The 26,717-nt window shown below is 32.1% G+C and overlaps 4 protein-coding genes across 7 annotated transcripts; 2 read left to right on the forward strand and 2 right to left on the reverse strand.

The window, feature by feature from the left end:
• Positions 1 to 3,864: 3,864 nt before the first annotated feature.
• LOC108826098 (uncharacterized) lies at positions 3,865 to 4,439 on the forward strand. Its single transcript, XM_018599473.2, has one exon. It carries the CDS (start codon positions 3,959 to 3,961, stop codon positions 4,292 to 4,294), a length of 336 nt encoding a protein of 111 aa, XP_018454975.1. The 5' UTR covers positions 3,865 to 3,958; the 3' UTR covers positions 4,295 to 4,439.
• Positions 4,440 to 6,036: 1,597 nt separating this feature from the next.
• On the reverse strand, positions 6,037 to 8,420 carry LOC108825705 (calcineurin B-like protein 8). Of its 4 annotated transcripts, none has more exons than XM_018599049.2 (9): positions 8,270 to 8,420; positions 7,621 to 7,728; positions 7,377 to 7,459; positions 7,183 to 7,242; positions 6,957 to 7,065; positions 6,809 to 6,861; positions 6,592 to 6,672; positions 6,359 to 6,471; positions 6,037 to 6,247 (listed from the first exon to the last, which is right to left on the reverse strand). In XM_018599049.2, exons 2-9 carry the CDS (start codon positions 7,709 to 7,711, stop codon positions 6,193 to 6,195), a joined length of 645 nt encoding a protein of 214 aa, XP_018454551.1. In that variant the 5' UTR covers positions 7,712 to 7,728; positions 8,270 to 8,420; the 3' UTR covers positions 6,037 to 6,192. The 4 variants fall into 4 exon arrangements, with proteins under 4 accessions (XP_018454551.1, XP_018454548.1, XP_018454547.1 ...); XM_018599046.2 differs by having other exon boundaries at positions 7,377 to 7,468; XM_018599045.2 differs by having other exon boundaries at positions 7,377 to 7,468; positions 8,218 to 8,410.
• A 9,153-nt stretch (positions 8,421 to 17,573) lies between these two features.
• Positions 17,574 to 18,783, reverse strand: LOC108828301 (30S ribosomal protein S6 alpha, chloroplastic). Its single transcript, XM_018601942.2, has 2 exons — positions 18,302 to 18,783; positions 17,574 to 17,939 (listed from the first exon to the last, which is right to left on the reverse strand). The coding sequence occupies exons 1-2, from the start codon at positions 18,677 to 18,679 to the stop codon at positions 17,697 to 17,699; spliced, it is 621 nt and encodes a 206-aa protein (XP_018457444.1). The 5' UTR covers positions 18,680 to 18,783; the 3' UTR covers positions 17,574 to 17,696.
• Positions 18,784 to 18,920: 137 nt separating this feature from the next.
• On the forward strand, positions 18,921 to 20,370 carry LOC108828300 (26S proteasome non-ATPase regulatory subunit 8 homolog A). Its single transcript, XM_018601941.2, has 5 exons — positions 18,921 to 19,081; positions 19,242 to 19,320; positions 19,401 to 19,767; positions 19,854 to 19,965; positions 20,063 to 20,370. The coding sequence occupies exons 1-5, from the start codon at positions 18,977 to 18,979 to the stop codon at positions 20,201 to 20,203; spliced, it is 804 nt and encodes a 267-aa protein (XP_018457443.1). The 5' UTR covers positions 18,921 to 18,976; the 3' UTR covers positions 20,204 to 20,370.
• The last annotated feature ends 6,347 nt before the right edge of the window (positions 20,371 to 26,717 follow it).

Below are 26,717 nucleotides of genomic sequence, written 5' to 3' on the forward strand. Positions count from 1 at the left end.
GCGATAGGGGATCTCCTTGCCTAATTCCCCGTTCTGGAATCACACTGCCGACCACCTCATTGCCCAGCATAAAAGAATAAGAGAGTGCTGAGGTACATTCAATTACCCAGTTGGTCCAGCGATCATCAAAACCCTGCCTCTCAAAAACACGACGGATGAAGGACCATTCAAGACGGTAGTAGGCCTTACTTTTGTCTGTCTTGACAGCCATGAAGCAGTGTTTCTCCGCCTCTGAAAATTTTTAAAGTAATGAAGAACTTCGGGTGTAATAAGAACGTTGTCTGAAATAGTCTTTTCAGGAACAAAGGCTGACTGAAACTATGAGATGTACTCCGACAGGAGTACACTGTCGACTCAGGCCTGTCCAGAGGATCCTCCAAAGCTCTACCAGAGCGACACCCGAACAGTTAAAACGTTTGGGTTAAAAGAAGGGACCGCTAGATGTTACTTGAAAAAAGAAAGAAAATTTAAAACGAGGATGGAGTCAGAAAATGATTCTTATTAAAAGAGGAAATAAATAGCTTGCATGAAGAAACCATGTACAAAGGACTGGTGGATAAAGACCGATCTCGACAAAGGTGCCTGAGAGCGTTTGTCTTCAACTCTATACCGATTTTTGAATTTTAAATAGATCACATATTCTAAATATGGTAGATTCAATGATAAAAGTGGACTACATTTCTGTAGAATAAAATATGAAATTATGGTTTAAACATTTTTAGAAGTAAGAAAAAACAATTAAGTTGATATAGGTATTTCATTGTAATTACTATTTTTGATTTTTTTTCTATAAAACTGTTTATTTGATTTATTTTCGAAATTAATAAAAAGTATTAGAGATAAAATGGTATAAAATAGAAATTAGTCTAAAATTACATAATTATTAATTTTTTGGTCTTAAAAACAATTTTCCCATGTTTTTTTTAGTTGTAAGAAAACGCGTAATGCCCGTGCGAGAGAAAAGACCCTATATAGTCATGTGTTGTTGATTTCGTCGCACTATTAATTTCCTTCATTTGATATGCGACCGAGACTAGTACAATGGCTTATTTTTCTACTCGTTTTTTAGCACGTCTTCATCCGAATTATTACCCTTGACTTTTTCTTCTTCTATAGATAAGACTTTTGTGCCTTTGTTTTCAAGGAACAAGGAAAGTAAAAGTCACCCATTTCTTTTGAATGTTTCAGAACCACAACCTGTAAAGATTCTAATAACATTTACAAAATATAATATCGTGTTGGTTTGCGATTTTCTTTATCTGATTACAACCTCCTTTCAATGTGTTACGTGTATATGATATCGGATCTGAGAGTACAAAGTAGAGGTCATTTAATTGGTAGAATGCGAAATTATTAAGTTAAACGATCCGAGAAATGAGCATAGTCAAATATACTCCTCCCAAAGTATAGTATTTCTAAACTTCTGATCGGCCTTCGTTGCGTTTCACAGCCATCTACAAGACACACAACATTGTAAAGTAAAGTTGGGCTCAGACTACTCTTCTTTAAATGCTCAATTAATACTCGGCTCAATCTGGCCCACAAAGCTCGGAGCCTCTAGTAAGACCAACCGAGTTTATTAATTACATGTGTGTTTCACTTGCCACTCAAAGACCAACGTTACACAAAAATGTGAGTTGGATAGCTTGGATCTGAAGTTTATACTTTGTAGAGTTTAAAATAGTTATAGTTTAAGAATCAAATGATCCACAATAAATTGATTGGATACCAAATTACATATTGAAATCTGTACATTTGAAGACTAAGACGAATATTTTTTCGGAACATCTCCAATTCAATAACTTATTTTAACGAGAGCAAAGCTTCAAAATGGAAAATTGAGGTTTGGTTGTTCTAACCATAAATTCTCTAGAAAATCTTTAAATTTTTATTCATTTGCACTATAGTTTTCGACATTAACAAAAGTTATAAATAATAAAACTTTACAAATAAATATAAAACATACATTTAATATATTATATAACACACAATATTACAATATTATATAATAAAATAATATAAACTAAGTATATGATAAAACAACACACATACACACAAATTTTAGAAAGTTACATATAAAATACCAAATTACTCAAGCATTTTCCATAAGGTATGTAATAATTAATTGGTTATGTAATTTGTTTTAATTTGTGTTAAGTTTAGTTAATTTTTTTTGTGTGAGATTTATTTGATGTATTTTAAATTATGTGAATTTTATTTTAATTATGTAATATTTATCTTATTTTATTTATTTTGGTGTACTTAAATTATTTTAAATTAAGTTAATAATGCATTTGTGAAAAATAATAATTATATGAAATAAAAATAAAACAAAAAGTAGTTTTGATGTTTAGAATAGTCAAACTTTAAATTTGAGGTTTTACTATTCAAAACCTCAAAATTTGAAGACTTGAATTTTGGTATAATGATAAAATTTTCAAAATTCGAGGAATTGAGGTTGGTGATGCGTGTGTATATAAGACCATTTCAATTCACTCTATTTTGTTTTCTAAAATAGAGAAACTCTATTATAAATTAAGTGAATATACTCTGATGTATGTTTTTATAAAGTTTTTTTATTTATAAGAAAAATATAGAGAATTGTTATTTTCATCTCTAAATATAAAAGCAAAAAATAGAATTCTCTATATTTTTTCTTTAAAATAGAGAAGTTCTACTATATAGACAATTATTGAAGCAGTTCCATTTTAATAACAGAGATTTTTATTTTAGAGAAAAATATAGAGATGTACAATGGAGATACTATAAAATAGGCAATAGGGAAGTAACTTTCTTGCATTTTTCTGTTGACTACTTCTGTGAAGTTCACTTTACACGTATAACATTAGGGACTCTACGTCGTTAACATCAGGCTATTGAATAATTTCTCTACATATCCTGAAAGTCATACCTAAAACATGGAACCTGTCTCCCCACATTTCACTAATTTCCGGTAATCTATGAGAAAGATTTGTAAATATATTTTTTTAAGAGAACAAGGATGTGTGTTTGTAATATAGTAGAAATTTGCAAGAACATCCAAATTCTAAATTTATAGGCAACTTGTCCATATAACAAACTAATTCATCCTTTTACGTCTCTTTAGTGACCAGCCTTTATGCATTGTAAATTTCGGAGGAGGATATATTTGTGTTCACATTTGGTCCATGCACGTGATTCGGATTTTTTTCTCAAGAACATCCAAACACATAAAGAGTCTATTACTTTGAATTACTTATTCTTTTTTTTTTTGAATAAAAGTTACTTATTCTTTCTTTTTTTTGTTTTTACTTATTCTTACATAGTGTGCTTAAAACAATTCTTTTGGGTGTTAAAATAAAATACGAATCTAGACATTTTTAAAAGCTGCTTCTCAAGAGTCTTTGAATTGTGTCCGTGACTTTGTCGGGCAACATGGTCCGAACGGTTGATGTCGACATTAACCTAATGGTTGTCTTTTTGTGAGAATTATTCAACTAAAATACTCTAAAAGTTTCATATTTATTTATCATTCTATGACGCCATTGATTCAACAAACATTTTGATACGTTCAATGCAATGTTTTATATTTTATATTTGGAAAAGCAACATTTAGAGACTTCATACAATATAAATCATATTGTTTGAAAACATATTACATGTTCTTTATTATTTAAAATCTCAAATGTGTCTTTGTCACTCAGAATAATGAGAGTCGTTGAGAAACTTCAATTACTTTTGAAAGAAAAATCATCAAAAAGATTTGATTGTATTAAACTAAGATTTGATTTGGACTTATTAAAAAAAAAAAAAAAAAAAAAACTAAGATTTGATTATATAAAACTATTTAACCATCTATATATACATGTGTTTTCACACTCATTTTGGCAATCACTTATTATCAAGAAAATAAAGAGAAGCAAATCGCGTCTTCTTTATTTTCTTGAATTTGACCCTTTTTTTTTGTAATTTGGTACTAATGGGGAACTGCATGGAGAGATGTAGGCAAGGAGAAGGAGAAGAAGGGAAGACGGAGGTAAGAGAAAATGCAAAAGAGTCTTTCGGACTTGATAGTGATAAAGATGGTCAGGGTGGAATGAAGGCTAAGATAGTGCTTACAAGACATGAATTGGATATGTTTTTGCTTCAGATGAATAAGAATGATGATGGGAACTTGATGATGACCAAAGATGTTATGGTAGAGCTAGAGAAGATAATCATAAGAGCATCAGCATCGTTTTCATCATCACCATCGTGGGAACCGTCTTTAGAGAGCATCATGGAGTGCCCCGAAGTTCAAGAGATGGATAGATGATAGGATGCTGCTACAGATATGATCCATGATAATAGGGGTGACTCGTATATATTATCATGGGGATGTAAAGCATTGTGTTAATCACGGTGATCCGTGACATTTTTGTATCACTTCATATTAATATGTAGATTTTTTTTGTTTGGTCGATCTCGCACAAAATATAATCAGATCTTTTGATCTATCAAGAATATGTATTAATATACTGACTAGATCCTGACTGTTTAACTAAGAGAAATATTCAAGCCCATGTTAAACTTGGCTGCGATTGTAGCAGCTTCATTCAAAAACTCTTCAATGAAATTAATAATCTTTCGTAGTTCTTGTAGACAAGCTAAGGTTCCTCCTCTTTACATTTCTGCACAATAAAGCTCTATATCTTCATTTTATGTCAAGAAGCTCATGAGCATCAATCTCTCTGTTCAAACTTCCTACAAACCTCTCAGATTCATACTCGTCATACTTGGGTTTTAGCTTTGGAGCCAAAAACACAGTGAGGAAGCTACTTACTTCTCTGTATTCATATACATATTTTGCTTCTTTTTTTTTTAACACAACATATGTTGCTTTCTTCATTTGTAATTTTACATGTACAACCCATAGTAATTAACTTAAGTTGATTCTTTTGTTTATTGGATTTGTATCATCTTTCTTAGGCAATTATTTATGCGGACTAATTCGAATTAAATAGAAACTGAATTCAGTTTTTTTTCTTCTTTCAATTTTCTTATTGGGTTCCGTTTGCAAGAGTTTGTTTTGTAAAGAGAGCAAGCCAAGAAGTCTAGAAGCTGAATCCGCAATAGATCCTCTTATCCGCAACGTTTTATTTAGTAAGCTTTAAGGAACACAAACACATAAGCTTAAAGGCTTCTTTCATGGAAGACAATAAAACATTATCCACGAAGAGACCTATATACGTTTCTTAACCATAAACATACATAGATACACACAGTAAAACCAAACTTTACTATGTACTTTGAAAAGTTTACTTAATGAGCTCATCCAGACGACGATCCATGGCCATAGAGACAGCTTCAAGAAAGGTAGCCTCGCTTGAAGCAGGTAACACCGAGTTATGAGCATCTCTTACTATCTCTTCAATCGTAGAGTCTTTGTTCTCACAGTTTCTCTGCACATTGTGCTTCCAATTTGTTAAAGCATGACAATCGCAGGTGGATAGACCTACAATGGACAAAAAGGAAGACTACAGGTCGGGAAGGTGACACCTCCAGAAAATTGGTTAAAGCATGACAATGGGGTTTTATGGAACAAGTCTGCCTTAGTTAATGGAGTGTACTGGATACTGAGGAATGGGTGTGATAGAGTGATTATGCATGGTAGAAGCTCCGTTGTGAATATCCAATCCAAGCTTCAAGCGCAAGGTAAAGATTGGCTTTGGGTACTCGAGGGTATGAAAAGTTTCAGGTTAAACAATGTTTTTTTAGTGAAAATACAATATTGTTAGATGTCGATATGTACTAAACTTCCTGCTTGATCATCCTTCAAGTGAATTTCAAGTAAGACTTTGACTTCTCTTCAGGCCAATGGAATCTGGAAAAGATTAAGGGACAGATTAGTGTTCCAGCGCATTTGATTGCGGAAAGTATAATATCTAAGATTTTCTCTCAATTGTACTATTGTAGTCTTATGTTGGCTGCTCTGGTTGATTCTTTTGTTTCACTAAAATATTGGTCGAATGGTTGGCTACATGGTTGAGTTAAATATAATTTCGGTGGTTAAAAAGGTAAAGAGAAAAGAACGCAAATCATTTTGAGCGTTGTACCAAGTATTACCGGACCAGTTTATATAGTTAATACAAAAGAAGGATTAAAAAGCCCTCGAAAGAATAAAATGGGGAGAAACGCAGGCAGGTACGTTGTTCATGAGGTTTCTCTCTACTTTTAGTCGTCTACTTCGGAGTCAAGAACGAAACTTGGGAATGCTAAAGTCACCTCCCTGCAATTCATTGAATGACGAGGATAATAAATTAGTTACGAGCATTTCCGCATTAAAACGAATTATTTTTAAATGTTAATGTTTTCAAGAAACTTTGGTATAGTATATTACTTGAGGTAGGGTAAAGTCATGTTTTTGAGGATCGAAGGATTCTTAGCGACGAGCTCTTTCCACTCTTCTTCATCAATTTTGCCATCTTTGTTCGTATCCACCTCAACCATTGTCTGTGTTATTAATCCAACAAACTCCAAAATTCATTTCACTCAACAACAGATATAGAAGTTAAAAAAAAATAAAGAAACCCAATAGATATTTCGATGATATATGGCATATGTAAACAGAACCTGTTCGACGATTGCTTCAATGGATTCTTCCGATAGTCCTAAGTCTGTTTCGCTAAGTAGTGCGCCCACCATTTTCTTCAACTATATTTACACCAAAACATAACACATAAGATCTCTTCCAATCTTTTTTTTCTCTTTAGGTGAAAGGATCTCATCATTCTGTGCAACATATATTTATTTATTTTCTTTACGAGTAGAGAGATCACTGTATAAGTACCTCATGGCGCTGGATGAAACCGGTACCATCAAGGTCATAAAGCTTGAACATAACTGCCATTTTACAACATTATAGAGTGGTTTGCTTAATCCCTCAAATACGAACACAACGCGTAATATTCATGATACTAGGGCATTAAGACACGTACATGAGGACTTTTCATGTTCCGGAGTGTGTGGATGGAAGATGCTTAGTGAACGAACGAATTCACCAAACTCGATCACACCGTTTCGCTTCCTATCAAACATATAAAACACCTGCAAATTTTTTTGATCATTTTCTTGGTATCGTTAAACCAAAAACACTCATTTTGGTACGATAAACCAAACATATATATACACACTAGTTAATGAGTAGGAAATGGAAGTACGTACCCTGTCGGCAAACAGATTTTGCTTACTGCTGTTTCTGAACAAAGCCAGAAGAAACTCTTCCTGCTTATAAAAAAAGTAAGGTCATATAGTATAATATTAAATTCCAAAATTAATTGACGTGATTTTGGATTAAATGTTTAATCTTTTTTTCTTACACTTTATTCATGAAAAAACCAGTAAATAAATAAATTTACCTTGTGGATAAGACCATCGTTGATAATAGATGTACTTAGCTTCTTGAATAAATTGTGTAAAGCTTCTATTTCATTGACCGTAACTGCATATGCTTATCAATTAAATTAAAGCTTCATAAAATGCAAGAAATTAAATTACAGCTCATACTCGTTATAACTAGACATGTGTGTCGTCTATTGAAACTTCTTCTTAGTTATCAATTTCATTTATTCAATTAGGAGTTGTGATTTTTTTTTGACTTACATGGAGTTTCAGATGCAAGAACCTGAGGTTCCTCATATCCACGAGGATGCTTTGTTCGCTTCAATGAAAAGCGTTTCACGAATGCCAACATTTTTTCTAAAATTCGACCTTCAATTTTTGATTAAATTTTAATAATTAACATCGATGCACCAACAACTCAAATAAATGGTAAGATAAAATAACATGGTACTAACCCTTTCTGAAAAACTATTAATAGTCATATGCTAATGCTAATGCTAAAAAAAAAACTTATGGTTCCAAATTTTAGTTTCTATCACCGATCAGCAATTTGTCGGATTATATATCATGATAAACAACAAAAACATAAATGAAAGCAGAGACGAACCATCATATGATTAGAAGTTAAAATCAGGACAGCAAATCAAGAACATGAAACAGACTTAAAGTTAAAAGTAGTCAAACGAATCAAACTTTTGAGGTTTTCACCAAAATGCCATTTACTTTTGATATGGCCACGTAGGATCCCAAGATCGAAATGAAACAAAAAAAACAGGCCTACAGAATCAAATCTATTTGTCAGGACAATCAAACGAAAGTTTCAAAACCATATCGTACAGATCTATGTGTTATTTAGACCTCAAATAATCAGAAGAAATATTCGATCTTTGTCAATAGAATCATGATACACCTCTGGATGATCTTGTCTTCAGTTTCCTATTGGTTGGATTTAGATTTGCTGTTCTTCCATTTTCGGAGTATGAATGAGAAGACTTTCTGTATTTTTTTTTTTGGGTACAAAATGACGATGAAGTGCTTTTGCGATTGGTGGGAAAAAATAAGGTTTATTCTCTAGGTAAGATTGATTGTTGTTAATTTAATACTTCATTAAGCTCAACAATAATTTACAATTAAAAAAAGTCGTGACGTACGATTTTTGATTTGACTCATATTAAAATTGCTAATAAAAAAACTTTTCAAGTACAATAAAGTAATACCTTTATAGTATATACTTTCTCATGAAGATGATTGGAGATCAACGAATGATAATCACGCAAAACATTAGACACAACTAGGATAATCGCCCATGATGTTGATTAAATATACTGTATAATATTTTAAGAAAATTCGACCTTTATTTATGTTCATTTGTTTTTAAAAATTCATACCATTGTGATATTATTTGATACCATTGTAATATTATTTGAAAAGTTAGTTTCTAACATTTCATCTTTACATTAATTCTTGTGATGGTTAATTAGAAAGATACTTAATAAATTAAAATATTAGATTCCATTATTAAATTTATTTTCTTTTTTATTTAGTAATTTATGTTAATCAGATTTTAATTTAACTTCCTTTTTATTTTCCTGATAACCTATATAATAAAAAGGAAATTGTTTTAACAAACTTTAAAAATAATTTTATGTGATACTTATATATAGTGTGATTTCATAAAAAGAAGGTTAAAAGAATAATCTTGCTATTAAGAAAAGTAATAAAATAAAAACGTATTATTTTATAGTAATATTTTATTTATTTATATACATATAAATTTTGTGATACCACAAAACATAATTTAATATGTACCAAATTATTAAAATTAGGTAATATGTTTTGGGGTATCACATAATTTTTTTTTGGCAGTCGACAAAAAAAAGAAATTATGTGATACCCTAAAACATATTAAAATAAAAATAAAATATTACATAATTTTAATAATTTCGTTCTTTTTAAAATGTATATACACAAGATTCAAAATATTATCTTTATATTCTTTTATGTAATTTTTAATCAATCCACACTTTAAATATTTTGTCTATTTAACTCTATAATATATATCTATATATATATATAATGTTATACAAAATTTTACTAAAATTTATTTATATATTAAGAGAAAAAAACAACCTAAATACAAAATACTAAAATTAATAGCATTATGAGAGAACATTTTATTCAAATTACAACTCACTGGATTTTTGTCATCGGTTTCTGAAATGCCTCTAACTTAGAACAAATAATTTATTACCCTTTAATTGGTTTTTAGTGCAAAGTTTGATTTACCTAGTTTAGAGATAGACATGAAAATATCTGATTTACCTATACACCGCCTATGAGAACAATTGCAGTGACATATATGATTGAAAATAGTCAAGCTCTTAAATGCAAGAAATGTGGTCACAAGTTGTGAGCCCATAATTTACTCTCAAGCATCATCGAAGCCAGAATGCACACAAGTTGCAATAGCTGATATAAATGCATTTAATGAACTTAACTTCAATGAAGGTCCTATGAGAAGGGAATGTTAACATTTTCCAACTACATATACAAGATGGTAGAACATGTTCCCTTAAATTTTTTGTAATATTATAGAGGACTATTTTAGTTAAACTATAACTCACTAAGTGTGCATCATAAATCTCTCAGAAACTTTTGAGTTGGTACAAACAATTTACTAACCTTTACTTAGTTTATAGAGAAATGCTTGCTTTACCAACTTAAGAGAAATGCACGAAAATATTTGATTTGCCTAACTTACTAGAACCAATGAGAAGACAAAAGATTAGAAGTAGTTAACCTATAAAATACAGAAAATATGGTCACAAGTTATGAATTCATTATTAAACTACAACATCACCGAGCTATAATGCAAACAAGTATCAATAGCTGATATAAGAAATGTGGTTAATGAATTTAACTGCAATGCATATTATTTGAGAGGAGAAAACAAACCTGTTACCAGTGTGTTTGCAATGTGGTATACTGTGTTCCCTTAAACTTGTAGTAGCATTATAAGGAAACCAATAATTTATTCAATTTACTAAATTGGCATCATTGATCTCTAAAATACCTCTGATTTATTACAAATAATTTATTAACATGTACTTGATTTATAGTGCAAAGTTTACTTTACACAGTTCAGAGAACGACATATTACACAACTTACCAGAACCATTGTGAAGACAAAAATGATTTAAAGCAGTTAAACTCTCAAATGCAATAAAAATATGGTCACAAGTTGTGAACTCATTATTTAGTCTCCAACATCAATAGAGCCAAATTGTGCACAAAAATCAATAACTGCTATAAAAGATGCATTTAATGAACCTAAGTGCAATGCTTATTTACGAGAAGAGAATGAATATTTTTATAATGCACTAGGGCTGGCCCGGGCTACCCCGAGATTTTTGTTTAAATTTTAGTTTTTATTATATATTTTGTATGTATGTTTATTTTGATATATAAATGGTATAATTTATTATAAAAATATAAGTAGCTAGACAATTATAAAACTATTTTCAATTTCTTTTTCTGTCTTACAAATTTCAAAAATTTAATATCCAAATTTTTGATATTTTTGTTATTGGAAATTATATATGAGGTGATGAGAAAAATGGAAAAAAAAATTGATTAGTTGGATTATAGAATTGTTGCATTTCAGTTAATTTCCTATAAATTCCGTTTCCACTTATTCTTTTAGTAATTTAATTGAACTTCCCTTTTAAATTTACAATCCTTTTAAAATATTACAGGAACGCTTCACCCCTGGAACCGATCCGCTCTTATTCCCCTTCATATGGTTGGCGGAGTATAATATCAGCTAGATCTCTGGTTAGCAAAGGACTAATTAAACGGGTGGGAACAGGGTCATCTATTTCAGTATGGAATGATCCATGGCTCCCAACCACTCGCCCGAGACCAGCAAATAAAAATCAAAATAATCTGTTTCCGGAACTTACGGTGGATTCTCTTATTATTCCCGGTTCTAGGACTTGGAACTCCCAGGCCATTCGAGCTTTGGTGGACCCGCAGGATGTGAAAATTATTGAAAGCATACCACTTAGCAGAAATAATATGGATGACAAGGATGGTTGGCATTTCACTAAAAATGGAAGATATACGGTTAAATCAGGTTACGAGGTGGAAAGAGTCTACCCAGATAAAGGATATCCACCAATTATATTTGGCCCAACGGTAAATGACTTGAAAGCTAGGTGCTGGCAGGTGAAGTGTCCCCCAAAAATGAAGCATTTTCTCTGGCAGATTGTAACAGGGTGTATGTCGGTCAGGAAGAATCTTCAAGCAAGAGGGATGAAAGGGGATATTGGATGTGATAGATGTGGACATGCTGAGGAATCTCTAAATCATGTTTTCTTTGAGTGCCCCCCAGCCCGCCAGGTATGGGCATTATCAAAGATACCAACAAATCCACATGTCTTCCCTTCAGAAGCACTGTTTACTAATATGGATCATTTATTCTGGCGAGTCCTGCCAAAGATGGATGATCATCACTTTGCATGGATTTTATGGTATATTTGGAAGGCAAGGAACAACAAAGTGTTTAGTAATCTGGATGTGGATCCAATGGACACTTTAAAATTGGCAGAAACGGAATCTAGTATGTGGGCAGCGGCACAAGAACTCGACGTAAGCAGAACTCTACCGCCACAAGCTATTCGACAAAACACAATTCCAGGGCGATGGTGTTTTACAGATGGATCGTGGAAGGACAAAGACGTTTTCTCGGGACAAGGCTGGTATAGCACCTTAGAAGGTTTTGAGGGATTAATGGGCGCGCGAAATGTTCGAGCCAGTATATCACCCCTACACTCGGAGGTGGAGGCTTTAATTTGGGCAATGGAGTGTATGAAAAACCTAAGACAGTTTCAAGTTACGTTTGCAACGAATTGTTCTCAGTTGGTGAAGATGGTTTCGGAACCAGAGGAGTGGCCAGCGTTCGCAAGTTATCTGGAGGATATAAAGAGTCTACAAAGTAGTTTCCATAGCTCACAGCTCATTCATGTACCACGAACGGAGAATTCAAGGGCGGATCGTTTAGCACGCAGTGCAAGACAACAATCGTCTTTCGTCGTTCACATGGATGCTGAGCTACCAGTTTGGTGTGCAGAGTCTATATGAGTCTGTGTATTTGATGACAAAAAAAAAAAAAAAAAAAAAAAAAAAAAAAAATATACTTTTCTTAAAATACCAATTTAAAATTATATTATATTGGTGAATCTGTATCCAGATAACAATTTTACGGATCCAGCAAATATATATTTGGATATTCGATCTGTCCCACCCCTATTTATTAGACACTTTAAACAATAATTAAAATTATTAAAACATTAAAAAATAATACAATTTATTTTATTAACTTGAAAAATAAAAAAGATCCATTTAAGTTTTATAAATTAAAAATAATTTCAATAAGAAAATTTTATAAATAAACCATATTTTAATATTTTAATTTTGTATAATTTATATTTTATGATAGATATTTTAGTAAAATATAAGATTCTTAAAAATGTATTTTTATTTTTAAATAATAATCATTTTAATTTAATAATATTTTAATAGTAACTTCTAAATGTTTTATTTCTATTTTTGTTGTATTATTTTAAAATATTTTATTAGTTGTTTTTTGAAAAACTTAAAAACCATAACAAAACAAAAAAAAAAGCTGCATGTTACATTGAAAAGCTCGGAAAAATAAAAGTTTTCTTTTTCTGAAATCATGCGGCGTTAGACACAAATGCTTCACCTTTCCGAGCTTATCAATGCTACTTCAAAATTGAAGTTTGATGAAATCATGCGGAGTTAGACACAAAATCTTATCTTGCGCTCATCTGCAAAATCAATTGTTCAATGGAACATAGTTAGACACATCTGATTATGATGATGCTGACTCTCCAGCTCCAGTCTTATTAGTAGCTCCAACATCAATAGATACCGCATTTCTATATTCTGAAGAAGCTTCATCTGTCTCAGGAACTGATGAAGATTGAGCTGTTTTATTCACATTTCCCTGCACACAGATTTTCCAATAAGGAAATTGCATAAAGGAACTTTTTTTTTTGCGGATATTATTGAAATTACCACATCAAGCTGAGGTGCACTGCTATTGTGTTTATGTTAAACATCCAGAGGTTGCTGATGAGACCACTACCACCGCCCTCCATGCCGACTGGTGGAGAATCTTTGGATTCAGTAGGATCAGTATGATCTTTGCTCAAACTTCTTGATATCTTTAAACTGTTATCATGGTCACCGTTGGACATAGCTGGCCTCTTTCTGTACATCAACAAACAAAATTGTTCACAAAACAATGCAACTAACAGAAACAAAAAAGAAAACGAAACTAATGTAAGCACTCGCCTACTCAAGCTTTGATCAGTCGCCAGAACGGGGCTCTGCTTTGTTGAAAACAAAACGCCACTAAGCATTTTCCCATTTATCATTGTTTCTATACTGTAACCAACTGGGAAATTCTCGGTTATCTTGGCTTAAAACATAATTTTCCCTGATCAAATTGACCATTGTTGAAACCAAACCTCCCTCTTCCTGCAATAAAAGCAGATCATAAACATGATAATGATGTCACAGAAGAAAAAATGAAACCTTTAAATGTATCAATCGAATCTTGTTGCTAGAAGCATTAACCGTGTTGGTTGGACGAATCGACCTGAGGAGAATCTGTGTTTTGCGCCGTTGGCTAATCCGACCAGTTCGGTCTGATTGCGGAAACGAAAGCACTCCAAAGACAACAGAGATTCTGGTACAATTAACTCATCAAAGTTGGTCGACTCAGTAAACCGGATCATCAAAGGAGAATCGGAGAGCAGGAAATTCAGAGCACACCGTGACACATCAAAACAGAAGACGGAGAAAATCGTCCTGGCAGAAAGGAAGAAATCTCACACGTATTTATACTGTAATAGCACCGCCTTTCAGATCAAAGAAGAGCAGACAACATATTGGATGAGTGAATTGATGGGAATAAACACGGACTCTTAACTCAGACGTTTTGACGATGGAAATCGGAATCGACATAGACGCGCCGTCGAAGATGGGGAGATGCGATTTCAATTTTTTTTGGTTTAGACTGCGACTTCCTTACGACATCCTAAGCAAAGCCCATATACAAACACCTTACGAAGCCCACTAAGCAGAAGAATAAATGAAACGGATCGTTTTAATTGAGAGGACACATGTCGCCTTTACAACGCTCGACTTTCCAGGCTGGCGATGACGTGGAGAGCTGTGAGAGATGGAACATTTTTTTATATATATAGATTTGCAAGGTGATTTAACATGTTTCATTAAACCTCTAGTAGCATTATGAGAGAATCTTTATTCAAATTATTATAACTCGCTAAATGAGTGTCAACAATTTTAAATTACCTTTGAGTTGGTATAAACAATTTATTACTCCCTCCGTTTCATATTAAGTGTCGTTGTAGAGATTTTTTTCTGTTGCAAAATAAGTGTCGTTTTCGCATTTCAATGCAAAATTTATTAACTTTATTCTGCATTTTATTTTTCTATTGGTTGAGATGTATGGGTAATAATGTTTTTGTATAGAAAATATGCAAAATTTAATGATTTCTTAATCCGTGTGTACAACTCTAAAATGACACTTATTCAGAAACAGAGGGAGTAATATTTATTTGGGTTATATTGTAAGGCTTGCTTTATCTAATCTATAAAATGCATGAGACATCTGATTTTCCTCTATGCAGCCAATCAGAACCATTGCATATACAAAAAGGATTAGAAGTAATTATGCTCTTAAATGCAGGAAATTGGATCATAAATTGTGAAACCATTATTTAAACTCCAATATCATTAGAGCCAAAATGCACATAAGTATTAATAGCCGATATAAAAAGGCAATTGATGAAGATCCTAAAGAATATCCAATATCAGGCCAAACATAAATTTATTAACTAAGAATGTGAAAAAATAATGTAATACAACACCAACAAGATACTACAAGATGATATCATGTTCACCGTTTTAGTTGCTCTTGCCAATGATAGTCTGAGACTACAACTGTTCCAATTACTAACCTCAATTTGCAGCTATAATCTTTCAAACTTTTGTCGTCTTTTAGCTGAGGTAAGTCAGTTATGTTATAGATATTTGTAAATTCGTTGAATATTTAACTAAAACTTGGTGTTTGACAGCTATAAATCTATCTGACACATAACAAAGATTAGTCTGGACCTTGTTTAAAAAAGCACTCTCTTCCTTTGCCATGGCGAAAGGCCCGGTCTAGCAATATATTTTTTACCTCGGTAACTTATGGTGCGACAGCATATATATAGAGAGCTCGCTATTGAGAATTTTTAAAGTAGTCTTTAAGGGAACAACGACGATTTATTGATTTTATTCAAACCAAATTGGTTTGTACATAATTAGGCTATTAACCGACTAAGAGCATCTCCAAAAAACACTCTAAAATTTCATATTTGAAGTTTTTTGTTTTCCAAAAAAAAATTTCAGAACTTCAAATTTAAAGTTTTTAGTAGTGAAACTTCAAATATAGAGTGTCATTACTCAAAACTTCAAATTTGAAGTTTCACATTTTTATTTGCATTTTGGTTCTTACAATTACATATTACATTTTATGATTTTTTAGATTTTTTGTTTATCATTTTAATCTTTAAAAAATCATATCTTATAATATTTCATATTTGTTTTCATAAATTTTAGTTTTAAACATAAAACTAAATATAAACCTTAAAAGAAGAAGTTTTAAAGTTTAGAAACATCTTTAAACTTCAAATATAAAATTTTGCAAGTTTCAAAATATAATGTCTTTTTCTTGTTGTTTAATATTTAGTTATATATTTATATTTATAATTTGTATATTTACTGTAAGATTTTATTAATTAATATTAATGTGATATTTTTATATATGTGCTAGTTATTTATAAATTTTATAGATTTATATTAATTATAACAAATATAAGGACAATAGTGTAAAATACAAATAATTTTGAAGTTAAGTTTGAAGTTTTTCTTTTGGAGAAGAACATATTGACACTTCAAATTTAGAATTTTGTAAACTCTAAAATAGAGAGTCATTTTGGAGATGCTCTAATAGATTTCATCTACAAACCCTAATTTAGTCTTATATAACAATTCTACAAACTCTATGCTTGTCATCAGCTTCTTCTTTTTTTACTATTTTTGTTTTTTTCGGTACATAGAAGAGGATTTGGGATTCTTTTGCTTATGGTTATAGAATTTATAAATATAAATAACCTAAACTCTAAAATAAGATTTGTAACTTATGTTCGGCGTCATTTAGAAGTCGTTTACAATCTCTATAAGACCAACACATACCCTACATTTAAAGTTAGGGTTGATTGATGATAAGGATGAGGTAGAAGATGATTTTGAATTTGAACTTTTATTCTATCTATGACTATATTTTTCATCACGATTTTTGCTTCTTTACGAAAAGCGTAACCTTGTGTTGCCGTGGCCCTTTTTTTTGGTTTTCTTGAAACCAAATTGGTTTGTACACAATTAGGCTATTAATCCGACTAATAGATTTCATCTACAAACCCTAATTTGTCACATATAGCAGTTCTACAAACTCTATGCTTGTCATCAGAATTTTCTTTACTATTATTTTTCATTCGGTACATGGAAGATGATTTAGGATTCTTTTGCTTATGATTAAAGAATTTATAAATATCAAAAACCTAAACTCTAAAATAAGATCTGTAACTTATTTTTTTATTAAAAATAGTAAAAAAAATTCGTAACTAAGAGACCTATTAAGACACAAAAAAAATTAAGGCACCTAGTACTATGTAAAGACCTCTAAAAATTTTGGAAACCAAATCCAAAGTTTTGTTAAGCTGTGTCCAAATGCGACCTTGGTTGTGATGGTGAAAGACCTAGGGTAGTAAAGGTTTGTTAAGTGTGATGAGAACAGATTGATACCTTGTCCCTGTTTGTTTTTGTTTAATTACTTTGAACTTTCTCCCTACTTCTCTCTGTTTCCTTTGGGCTGAGATATGAAGACCCGAGTGTGGATTAGATCATTATTATATATATATATATGGTGCTAGAAATTTGTTTTTGCAGAAGCATATATATCACGCATGCTTCTCAAATTTTGCATTAGAGTTTCTCAATCTCTATTCTCTAACACATGAAAACAGAGCATTTCACAAAAAGAAAAAGAAAAATACACAAACACAACCAAATAAAGATAGATTTACTTTTGTAAGTTTGTTGGAAAGAAACACAGAAATAAAAAAAAGAATCAAACTTTGGTCACATACACACACACACAACGTCGATGGTCTTTTTCAGTTGTACTTCCTCTTCTTGATCTTGAAAGAAGAAGATCTGATAACGTCGTCGTCGGCAGTCAGAACGGACTCGAGGGGAGTGATGGATTCAGGTTTGGTGAAGTAAGTGAAGAGAAGGTAGATACCATCCAGGTAAGTGTTAGTCTCTCCTGCTTTGTTCTTCTTCCTGATACTATAAGCCAATGGAATCACTCCTCTGTTGAATACTTCCACATACATTCCACCCCCAGCCACAAGCAACTTCCATACCAAAACCAAAAAGACAGCAAATATATCAAACAAACACAATTCACAGAACCGTGATTTGATTAATAACGTGATATGATATATATACAGCCTAAAGAATCCACATACATTACAAGAAGGAGAAGTGTGTATTGGCTTGTTACAAACTGAATATTTCAAGAATGGACTAGAAAATGTTAAAAGTATATGCACCTATCTATGTGCATAGATATATATGTATATATCAGGACTCGAAGAATTCATAGTTCCTAACCAGTAACCCTAAACCCTTCAATCATAGATTGATTATACTAACTGATCAAAAAATCTTTGATATCAGACATAAATTCGGACACTTTTTTGTTTGGTTTACTAACCTCTTCGTACTTCTGGGTGAGACCAAGGCGCTCATCTTCAGACATGTCGGGTCTCAAGACGGCCATTGTCTCGTACTGTCGGAGACCAGGTGGGCACTGAGGTTCGGGTTTGTCCTCGAGGGCAGTAGAGACGGAAGGGGAAGAAGGGTCATCGTCGGAGCCGAATCCACCTTCGAAGAAAGTGCCTGAGAAATCAAGAGCCTGTGATTTCACCACCACAGAGCTCTCTCTCTTCTTCTGCTGCGAGGCCAAAGGTTTGGACTTGGAAACGAATGGCCTGAGGGAACGGGAGAAAGAGAGGAGTGGCTGGGACGAGACATTAGGAAGAGAGTGAGTGCAAACGGGAGCGTTCGATAGGCATAGCGAAGACGCCAACATTGTTGTTAGTATGAGATGAGAGCTAATTAGAAAGAAACAACAACAGCAGAAAGCAAAGAGGCGATGGTGGTAGTAGTAATTGGATAAGAGATGTTGAAGATGCTTGTGCTTTTCACAGTGTGTTCACGTTTAGTCGGAATGCTAATGTACACTGTGGGCCTTTTTAAGATCAACTCGGCCCATTAAGGGCCTATATTTTTGTAAAAAGACATCTCTTACTATAACTCTGTGCGTTTCTCTCTCGGTATCTCTTTCTTTGCAATCAAGCCAGTTCGGAGAAAAAAAGAAGAAAGCTCTATGGATCCGCAGCTAACAGAAGTATCGCAGCAGTTGGAGAGATTCAAGGCGGCGTTTGTTAGGAAAGATTACAATACCTGCTCTGATCTATTGTCTCGGCTTAAGGTATACACTACTCTTCGTAACCCTACTTTGGTTCAGATCTTGGAGAGATTCGTCTTTTTTTTTTAAATAGCTAAGTTTAGATTATATCAATGTGTTGACGATCTCTTAGTGCTGCTGCCGAAGTTAAGATTGAGAATGTTCTGATGTTGTGTTATATCAGGTTCTTCTGACGAAATTCACAAGCCTTCCTCCATTGTTTGAGAATACTCCAAATGCTGCTCACGAGCTCACTCTTGCAAGTATGTTTCTCTTTTTGGCTCTCCTTGTTATGGATTCTTTTATCTTACTACAAAAAAATGATGATTGGTAAACTTTCTAGGGGATATCTACGAGCACGCTGTTGTTCTGAGTGTCAAAACTGAGGATCAAGACGCTTTCGAGAGAGATTTCTTCCAGCTCAAACCCTACTATGTCGATGCCAGGAACCGTCTTCCACCGTCCCCACAGGAGAATCTTATCCTTGGTCTAAACCTCCTGAGGCTGCTTGTGCAAAACAGAATTGCTGAATTCCACACTGAGCTCGAGTTACTCTCCTCTGCTACTCTGGAGAATCCTTGCATCAAGCATGCCGTTGAGCTTGAGCAGTCCTTCATGGAAGGTGCCTATAACCGTGTGCTCAGTGCTAGACAGACCGCACCTGATGCTACTTACGTCTATTTCATGGACCTCTTGGCAAAGACCATTAGGTATATTACATTCAATAAGTCCTTCCTTCTCTGAGTTAGTTCAGTTTAATCTAGCGTCTTATCTCATCCGTTTTCATCTTTATCAGAGATGAAATAGCTGGATGCAGCGAGAAAGCTTATGATTATGTCTCTATCAGCGATGCCAAGCAGATGTTGCTCTTCTCTTCTGATCAAGAACTCTTGACCTATGTCAATGAGGTAATGCAACAAACATTTCATGCGTAGTTTTGTAGTCTTCTTTCTTTTTTTCCATGAACCCTTGATGCGATTCGTTTTTTTATATTCAATCTCGTAGGAGCACCCTGAGTGGGAAGTGAATGAAGGGTTTGTTGTGTTCCAGAAAGCCAAAGAAACTGCACCTTGCAAAGAGATCCCGTCTCTTCAACTCATCAACCAGACTCTAAGCTATGCCAGAGAGCTGGAGCGTATCGTGTAAGATGGACTTTTACTCATTACTCGTCTCTTCCATTTTGTTGTTAAAGAAAAAGATCTTCAGGTCATAAAAAGCTTCGTTATCAATGTAATGACTGATTTGGAGAGACTCAGTACTTGTCTTTGGTTAATCGGGTTTGGCAAGTGAGATCATTCGCTCTTACATTGTTACATTATGTTCTCCTCTCTTTGAAGCTTTATTTTTGGAAAATGTTGCCCCTGAATTTGCTGTTTTTAACTAGGCTTAGACATTGGAATATTGGTTTGCAGTGAAAACTTTTAGTTCAGTATTTTCTTGTTTGGTTGGTTCTTTTTTAAGAAAAAAAGTAGGAGAGATTTGTAGATCCTCCTGTAACATACAACAGTAGCTGGAGCTTTGTTTAGCCCAACTGAATTCTTTTCTGTGAAAAGGACAAAGGATTGCCAATTGCCAAACGCTCATCAACTTTATTTTTAGACAACTTGAATGAGTTTCTTTGTTGTTTCTGGGAACAGGCTTCTATTTTAGTTTCCTTAGAAGTGGAGTTTTAGGGATTTTACGTATTGGATAAACGATTTGAGAAGATTTCATTTCTTTTTCAAATCTTTTTTCATTGTATCTAGCATTTGTAAATTTTATATGAAATCTGAACTTATTTGATTAGTCATTCTGTATAAGACCAACCCTAATAGAGACCAATAGGGATTTTTCAACATGAGATTGTAGAAGTATATATGCATGTATATAATATCAGTAATTAATTTTTAAATATTGATCTAAGTTCTTTCAAATTTCAGTTTATTGAAAAATATAAAATTTGTCTATAAGATCTATTAAAAGGGTTTTAGATGATATTTTTTTGAAAAAAAAAACAGGCCACAAATGTTTTAGATTTATTTAAATATTTATGCAAGTTTTTTTCGATCATCTAAAATTTTATTAACTTCAAAAATATAAAATTACAGCCAACATAAAAAGATTATAAAGCTGTTGAAACAAATATTTCCCTCGAAATATATTTGGCGGAAAAGATGATTTCCTTATGGACAAAGCCTTATACTAGGGAATCAAATGGGGAAAAAGGTTTTTCTCAACGTGTCTCGTCGTATCAGAAACATTTCTGAACTTTATAATAACGTATATTTCATATTAAAAATTAATAAAAATTTAAAAAGATTATATAAATTTTAGGGAAATTGGAGTCCATATACATAAGAAAAGGAAAAAAAAACTTATAGCCATAGCACTACTTTGGCTATGATATGTTATATATTGTTGTGTAAAGTGCCAAAAATATCCTTTTCTGCGCGTGTAAACACCAACGAGTGTTTCATCTCTTTATTCTGAAAATGAAAATTTTGTTTCTACTTTACAATATCTTACGTACGGCAAAAAGAGGGATTGTAAAAAGGTGTGTGGAAATCTGAGTTTGGGAACGGAGAAGTTAAATCAAGTATAAATAGTTCGGCTGTGCGGCATAAGTAGGATATCGTTTTTTAACTTGGAAACTGGAAATTTTTTTCACTTACAAACGTCGTCCATGCAAAACAGAAAATCTAGGTGAAAAGAACGACAAATTGAATTGGGGAAGAAGATGAACAGTATCAAAGCGGTATGTTCCATACTATTTTAAATTACAGTATAGTATGATACATTTTTTTCTCTTATTTTGCAATTTGTATCTCCTTCTTTGCCTCCTGATTCTCCTTATTCACTACTTGATCAGTTACATTGTTTTGTTCTCCAACACCGTCGCCACTCATCATCTCTCTCTAAGAAAATTTTAAAGAATTTCATATATACAAAATTTGTGGGTGTGTCGAGTATTCCATACCATAATATATATATAGCATAGTCACGTAATGGATAAGTGTTTGGGTTTAGGGTTTAGGGTTTAGGATTAAGGTTTGGGTTTAGGGTATATGGTTTGGATTTAGGGTATATGGTTTGGGTTTAGGGGTCAGAGTTTGAGTTTAGGGTTTATGGTTTACGGTTTGGGTTTAGGATATATGGTTTGGGTTTAGGGTTTAGGGTTTGGGATTAGATTATATGGTTTGGGTTTAGGGTTTAGGGTTTGGGTTTAGGTTATATGGTTTGGGTTTAGGGTTTAGGGTTGGATTGAATTGGGGAAGAAGATGAACAATATCATGCGTCATATGTTTCATACTATGTTAAATTACAGTATAGTATGATACATTTCTTTTTCTCTTTTTCTCTTCTTTTATAATTTGTATCTTCTTCTGTGCTTCCTGATTCTTCTTAGTCAATACTTGATCAGTTACACTGTTTTATTCTCCAATACCGTTGCCACTCATCATCTTTCTTTCTAAGAAAATTTTAAAGAATTTCATATATACAAAGTTTGTGAGTGAGTCGAGTATTCCATACCATAATATGTATAGCATAGTCACGTAATGGATAAGGGTTTGGGTTTAGGATTTAGGGTTTAGGATTAGGGTTTAGGTTTAGGGTATATGGTTTGGGTATATAGTTCGGGTTTAGGGTTTGGGTTTAGGATTTAAGGTTTAGGATTAGGGTTTGGGTTTAGGGTATATAGTTTGAGTTTAGGGTTCAGAGTTTGGGTTTAGAGTATATAGTTTGAGTTTAGGGTTCAGAGTTTGGGTTTAGGGTTTATGGTTTAGGATTTGGGTTTAGAGTTTTGGGTATATGGTTTGGGTTTAGGGCTAGGGTTTAGAGTATATAGTTTGAGTTTAGGGTTCAGAATTTAGGTTTAGGTTTGGTTTTAGAGTTTTGGGTATATGGTTTGAGTTTAGGATTTAGGATATATGGTTTGGGTAAATGATATCTTCTTGCAAGTGAATGTTTAATTTTGTTGCAGCTTTTTCCATACTATTATGCATATAGTATAGTCGAATTTCGCTTGTGGATATCCATTATTTTGTTAAACTATAATGAATATTGTATAGTACGCTTTTTATTTGTTTTTCCTTTTCCACGTCCACGCGCTCTCTAAAGGATAGTAGTGGCATTTTTTGAGAAACTTGTCACATCAATGAGTCTATACTGTAGAATTGACATATTCTTTAGTTTAGTGCCTCTTATGTATATCTCACAAATTCTCCCTAAATTTTATGTGTCATATTTTTTCTTTTTCAAATTTTATGGTAGTACATATTCCATTATGAACATAAAAGTTCAAAAATACTACAATTTTTTTAAGAAGTATGCTTATATATTAACCATATACTAGGTAGGACCTGCGCCTTGCGCAGGGTGAGATTGGTTTCTAAAATTTTAATTTAATTTTAACATATGTTCTAAATTTGTAAACATAGTTTATGGATCGGTTATGTAATAACATTCTCAACATATTTTTGTTCATAATTATTAACTACAGATGATAGACATTTATTTTTAACTACGGATGATAGACATATATTTTTAATTTTCATCTATCTCTTCGTTCGAAAGGTACGTAGCGACCTTTTGTATACATTACACTACTTGAGTGATTTTTGTTCGTTAATGAAATAATAAACCAAACTTTCATTCCGGTTTGGTCTTTTGACCAGTGTTTTTGTTCTATTTAATTTTGGTTTGTGTAGATCTATCTAAGGGAGCTTTGAACAAATCAGTAACAAAAAATCAAATACAAATCCCAAGACAATCTGAAGCACTGACCGGAATCAATCAAATATTTGATAGGTAACATTAGGTTACGTGTATTTTTGTATTGAAAATAGTTAAACTATAGATAGACTACCATCGAAAATAGTTACATGATACGATTCTATAGGTTCTATAGTATAAAGAGAGGAACATTATGCATAACTGAGATCATGATATTGAGGTTTAGGTTAATTGGCAAATATGATTAAATAATATGATTTTGTGGTTCTATGGTATATCATTTATTAGGTTCGTGAATGTAAAATATTATACCATAAAAGGATAACCAAATATCTATATTATTAAAACTGAATTACATTTCAGTTTTGTTTAGAAACATAGATAGTAATATTAAAAGAAATTAATTATGTTTGAAAATAGGTATAGCATTCGGTCATTTTTTTGCTTCCTTCGCTAATGTCATTTTTCGTAATTTCAGTATCACACGGCTTTAACCAAAATCGAAATCAATAAAATATACATTATCAGTTAACTTACCATGTTTATCTGCTAACCAACTGGTTTGTTTAACTAAACAATTAAAAAAAAACATCGTGTACAGAAAGTCATTTTAGATATGGAAACAACTAAAATTTGACTTAAGCGTATATCTCGAAAAAAATATTATTAAATTTGAATCAAAAGTGGATAAATATCCAAACAAATTTATCATTCTGGTATCTAAATAACCAGAACCAAACAGGATCCGATCGAAATATTTCGGATATTCGAATGTATTTGAATCATATATACTTGAATATGTTATCTATTTTTATAGTTAATATCCAAGATATAAGCTATCTTAAAGTTGACTAAAATATTTGAAATATAAAAAAACACCAAAAATACTTAAAATATATATTTCTTCTCCATCCAAATATTCAAGTTAAACATATTTTTAATTTAGGTAAATCATAAACACTAAATACTATACCCTAAACCCTTGGAAAAATCTAAACCCTTGGATAAAAATCCAAACACTAAACCTAAATTCTTGGATATATCCTAAACCCTTGGGTAAATCCTAAACACTAAACTATAAATTTTTGGGTATATCCAAATTACTAAATCTCTCTCTCTCTCTCTCTCTCTCTCTCTCTCTCTCCCCCTCAATCGTAAACATTTTTTTGAAAAATATAAAAATGTAAACATTCTTTTAATTCACTGATTATCTTTTAACTACCACAATTTTGATTTATATAGGAATGTTTTCTAGTTTAATATTTTATCATGAATTTTTCTTGAGTGAATTACAACTAATTATAGTTTGCCAATTAATGAACAGCTTATTTTAAAGATAATAAATAAAATAATAATAATTTGTGTTAAGTTTTTAAAATAAATGAAAATTATTAGTAGCTGCCAAAAGATGATTTTTTATAACAATTTTAAAACCGTCACAAAAGAGTAAATCATAAACACTAAACACTATATCCTAAACCCTTGGACAAAGCTTAACCCCGTGGGTAATAATCCAAACACTAAACCCTAAATTCTTGGATATGCCCTAAACCCTTGGATAAATCCTAAACACTTGGATAAATCCTAAACACAACACTAAACTGTAAATCCTTGGGTATACTCAAAACACTAAATATCTCTCTCTCTCTCTCTCTCTCTCTCTCTCTCTCTCTCTCTCTCTCTCTCTCTCTCTCTCTCTCTCTCTCTCTCTCTCTCTCTCTCTCCCTCATCGTAAACCTTTTTTGAAAAATATAAAAATGTAAACATTCTTTTAATTCACCGATTATCTTTTGACTACGACAATTTTGATTTATATGAGAATGTTTTCTAGTTTAATATTTTATCATGAATTTTTCTTGGGTGAATTACCAACTAATCATAGTTTGCCAATTTAATGTACAATTTTTCTAAAAGATAATAAATAAAATAATAATAATTTGTGTTAAGTTTTTAAAATAAATGAAAAATATTAGTAGCTGTCAAAAGATGAATTTTTTAACAATTTTAAAACCGTCACAAAAGAGTAAATCATAAACACTAAACACTATACCCTAAATATTTGGACAAAGCTTAAACCCTTGGGTAAAAATCCAAACACTAAACCCTAAATTCTTGGATATACCCTAAATCCTTGGGTAAATTCTAAACACTAAACTGTAAATCTTTGGGTATACCCAAAACACTAAATCTCTCTCTCTCTCTCTCTCTCTCTCTCTCTCTCTCTCTCTCTCTCTCTCTCTCTCTAATATCTAATTTCTCTCCCACTCTCCCTCCCCCCCCTCCCCCCCAAGTCAAAAATGTTGACATATTTTAGAAAAAAAACAAATTTAGAGAAAAATATATAAATATGATGCTTTAAAAATGCCACAAAATCATCAGAGAAATATTTTTTCCTTTATCGTGTATATACTCAAAACTATGCTCAATTAGTTTAAGAGATCTGAAAACTAAATTTGTTTTTCAATGTCTCTCTCGCATGAGGATGGTAGCATCATGTTTGCAGTTTTTTTATAAGAGTCCATTGAGCCTCGGATCATAGACATCTTTTCATAATTATAACACTATTTTCTCTTATCAAATTTTAAGCTTTGAATTTTCTTATATAAAGATCACTTTCTCCGTCACCCATATCAAAATCTGAGATCATTCAAGGAGCTGTAAAAATTAATTTTGTATAAAAAATATGATATTAAATTAAAATTAATTTTCACTCTGAGCCTCATTTATTTCTACTAAGAGTTCATCGAGCCTAGGATCATCAATGTCTCTTAACAATGATATCACTATTTTCTATGATCAAATTTAAAACTTTAAATTTTAATATATAAAGATCAGTTTTCTATGTTGATCCAGTTTTAAATTCTAAAATAATTCAAAGAGCTATAAACATTTATTTTCTCTAGAAAATTTGAAGTTAAATTAAAATTAATTTCCACACTCAGCCTCA

Source organism: Raphanus sativus, chromosome 9, assembly GCF_000801105.2.
Source record: "Raphanus sativus cultivar WK10039 chromosome 9, ASM80110v3, whole genome shotgun sequence".
Taxonomy (NCBI): Eukaryota; Viridiplantae; Streptophyta; class Magnoliopsida; order Brassicales; family Brassicaceae; genus Raphanus; species Raphanus sativus.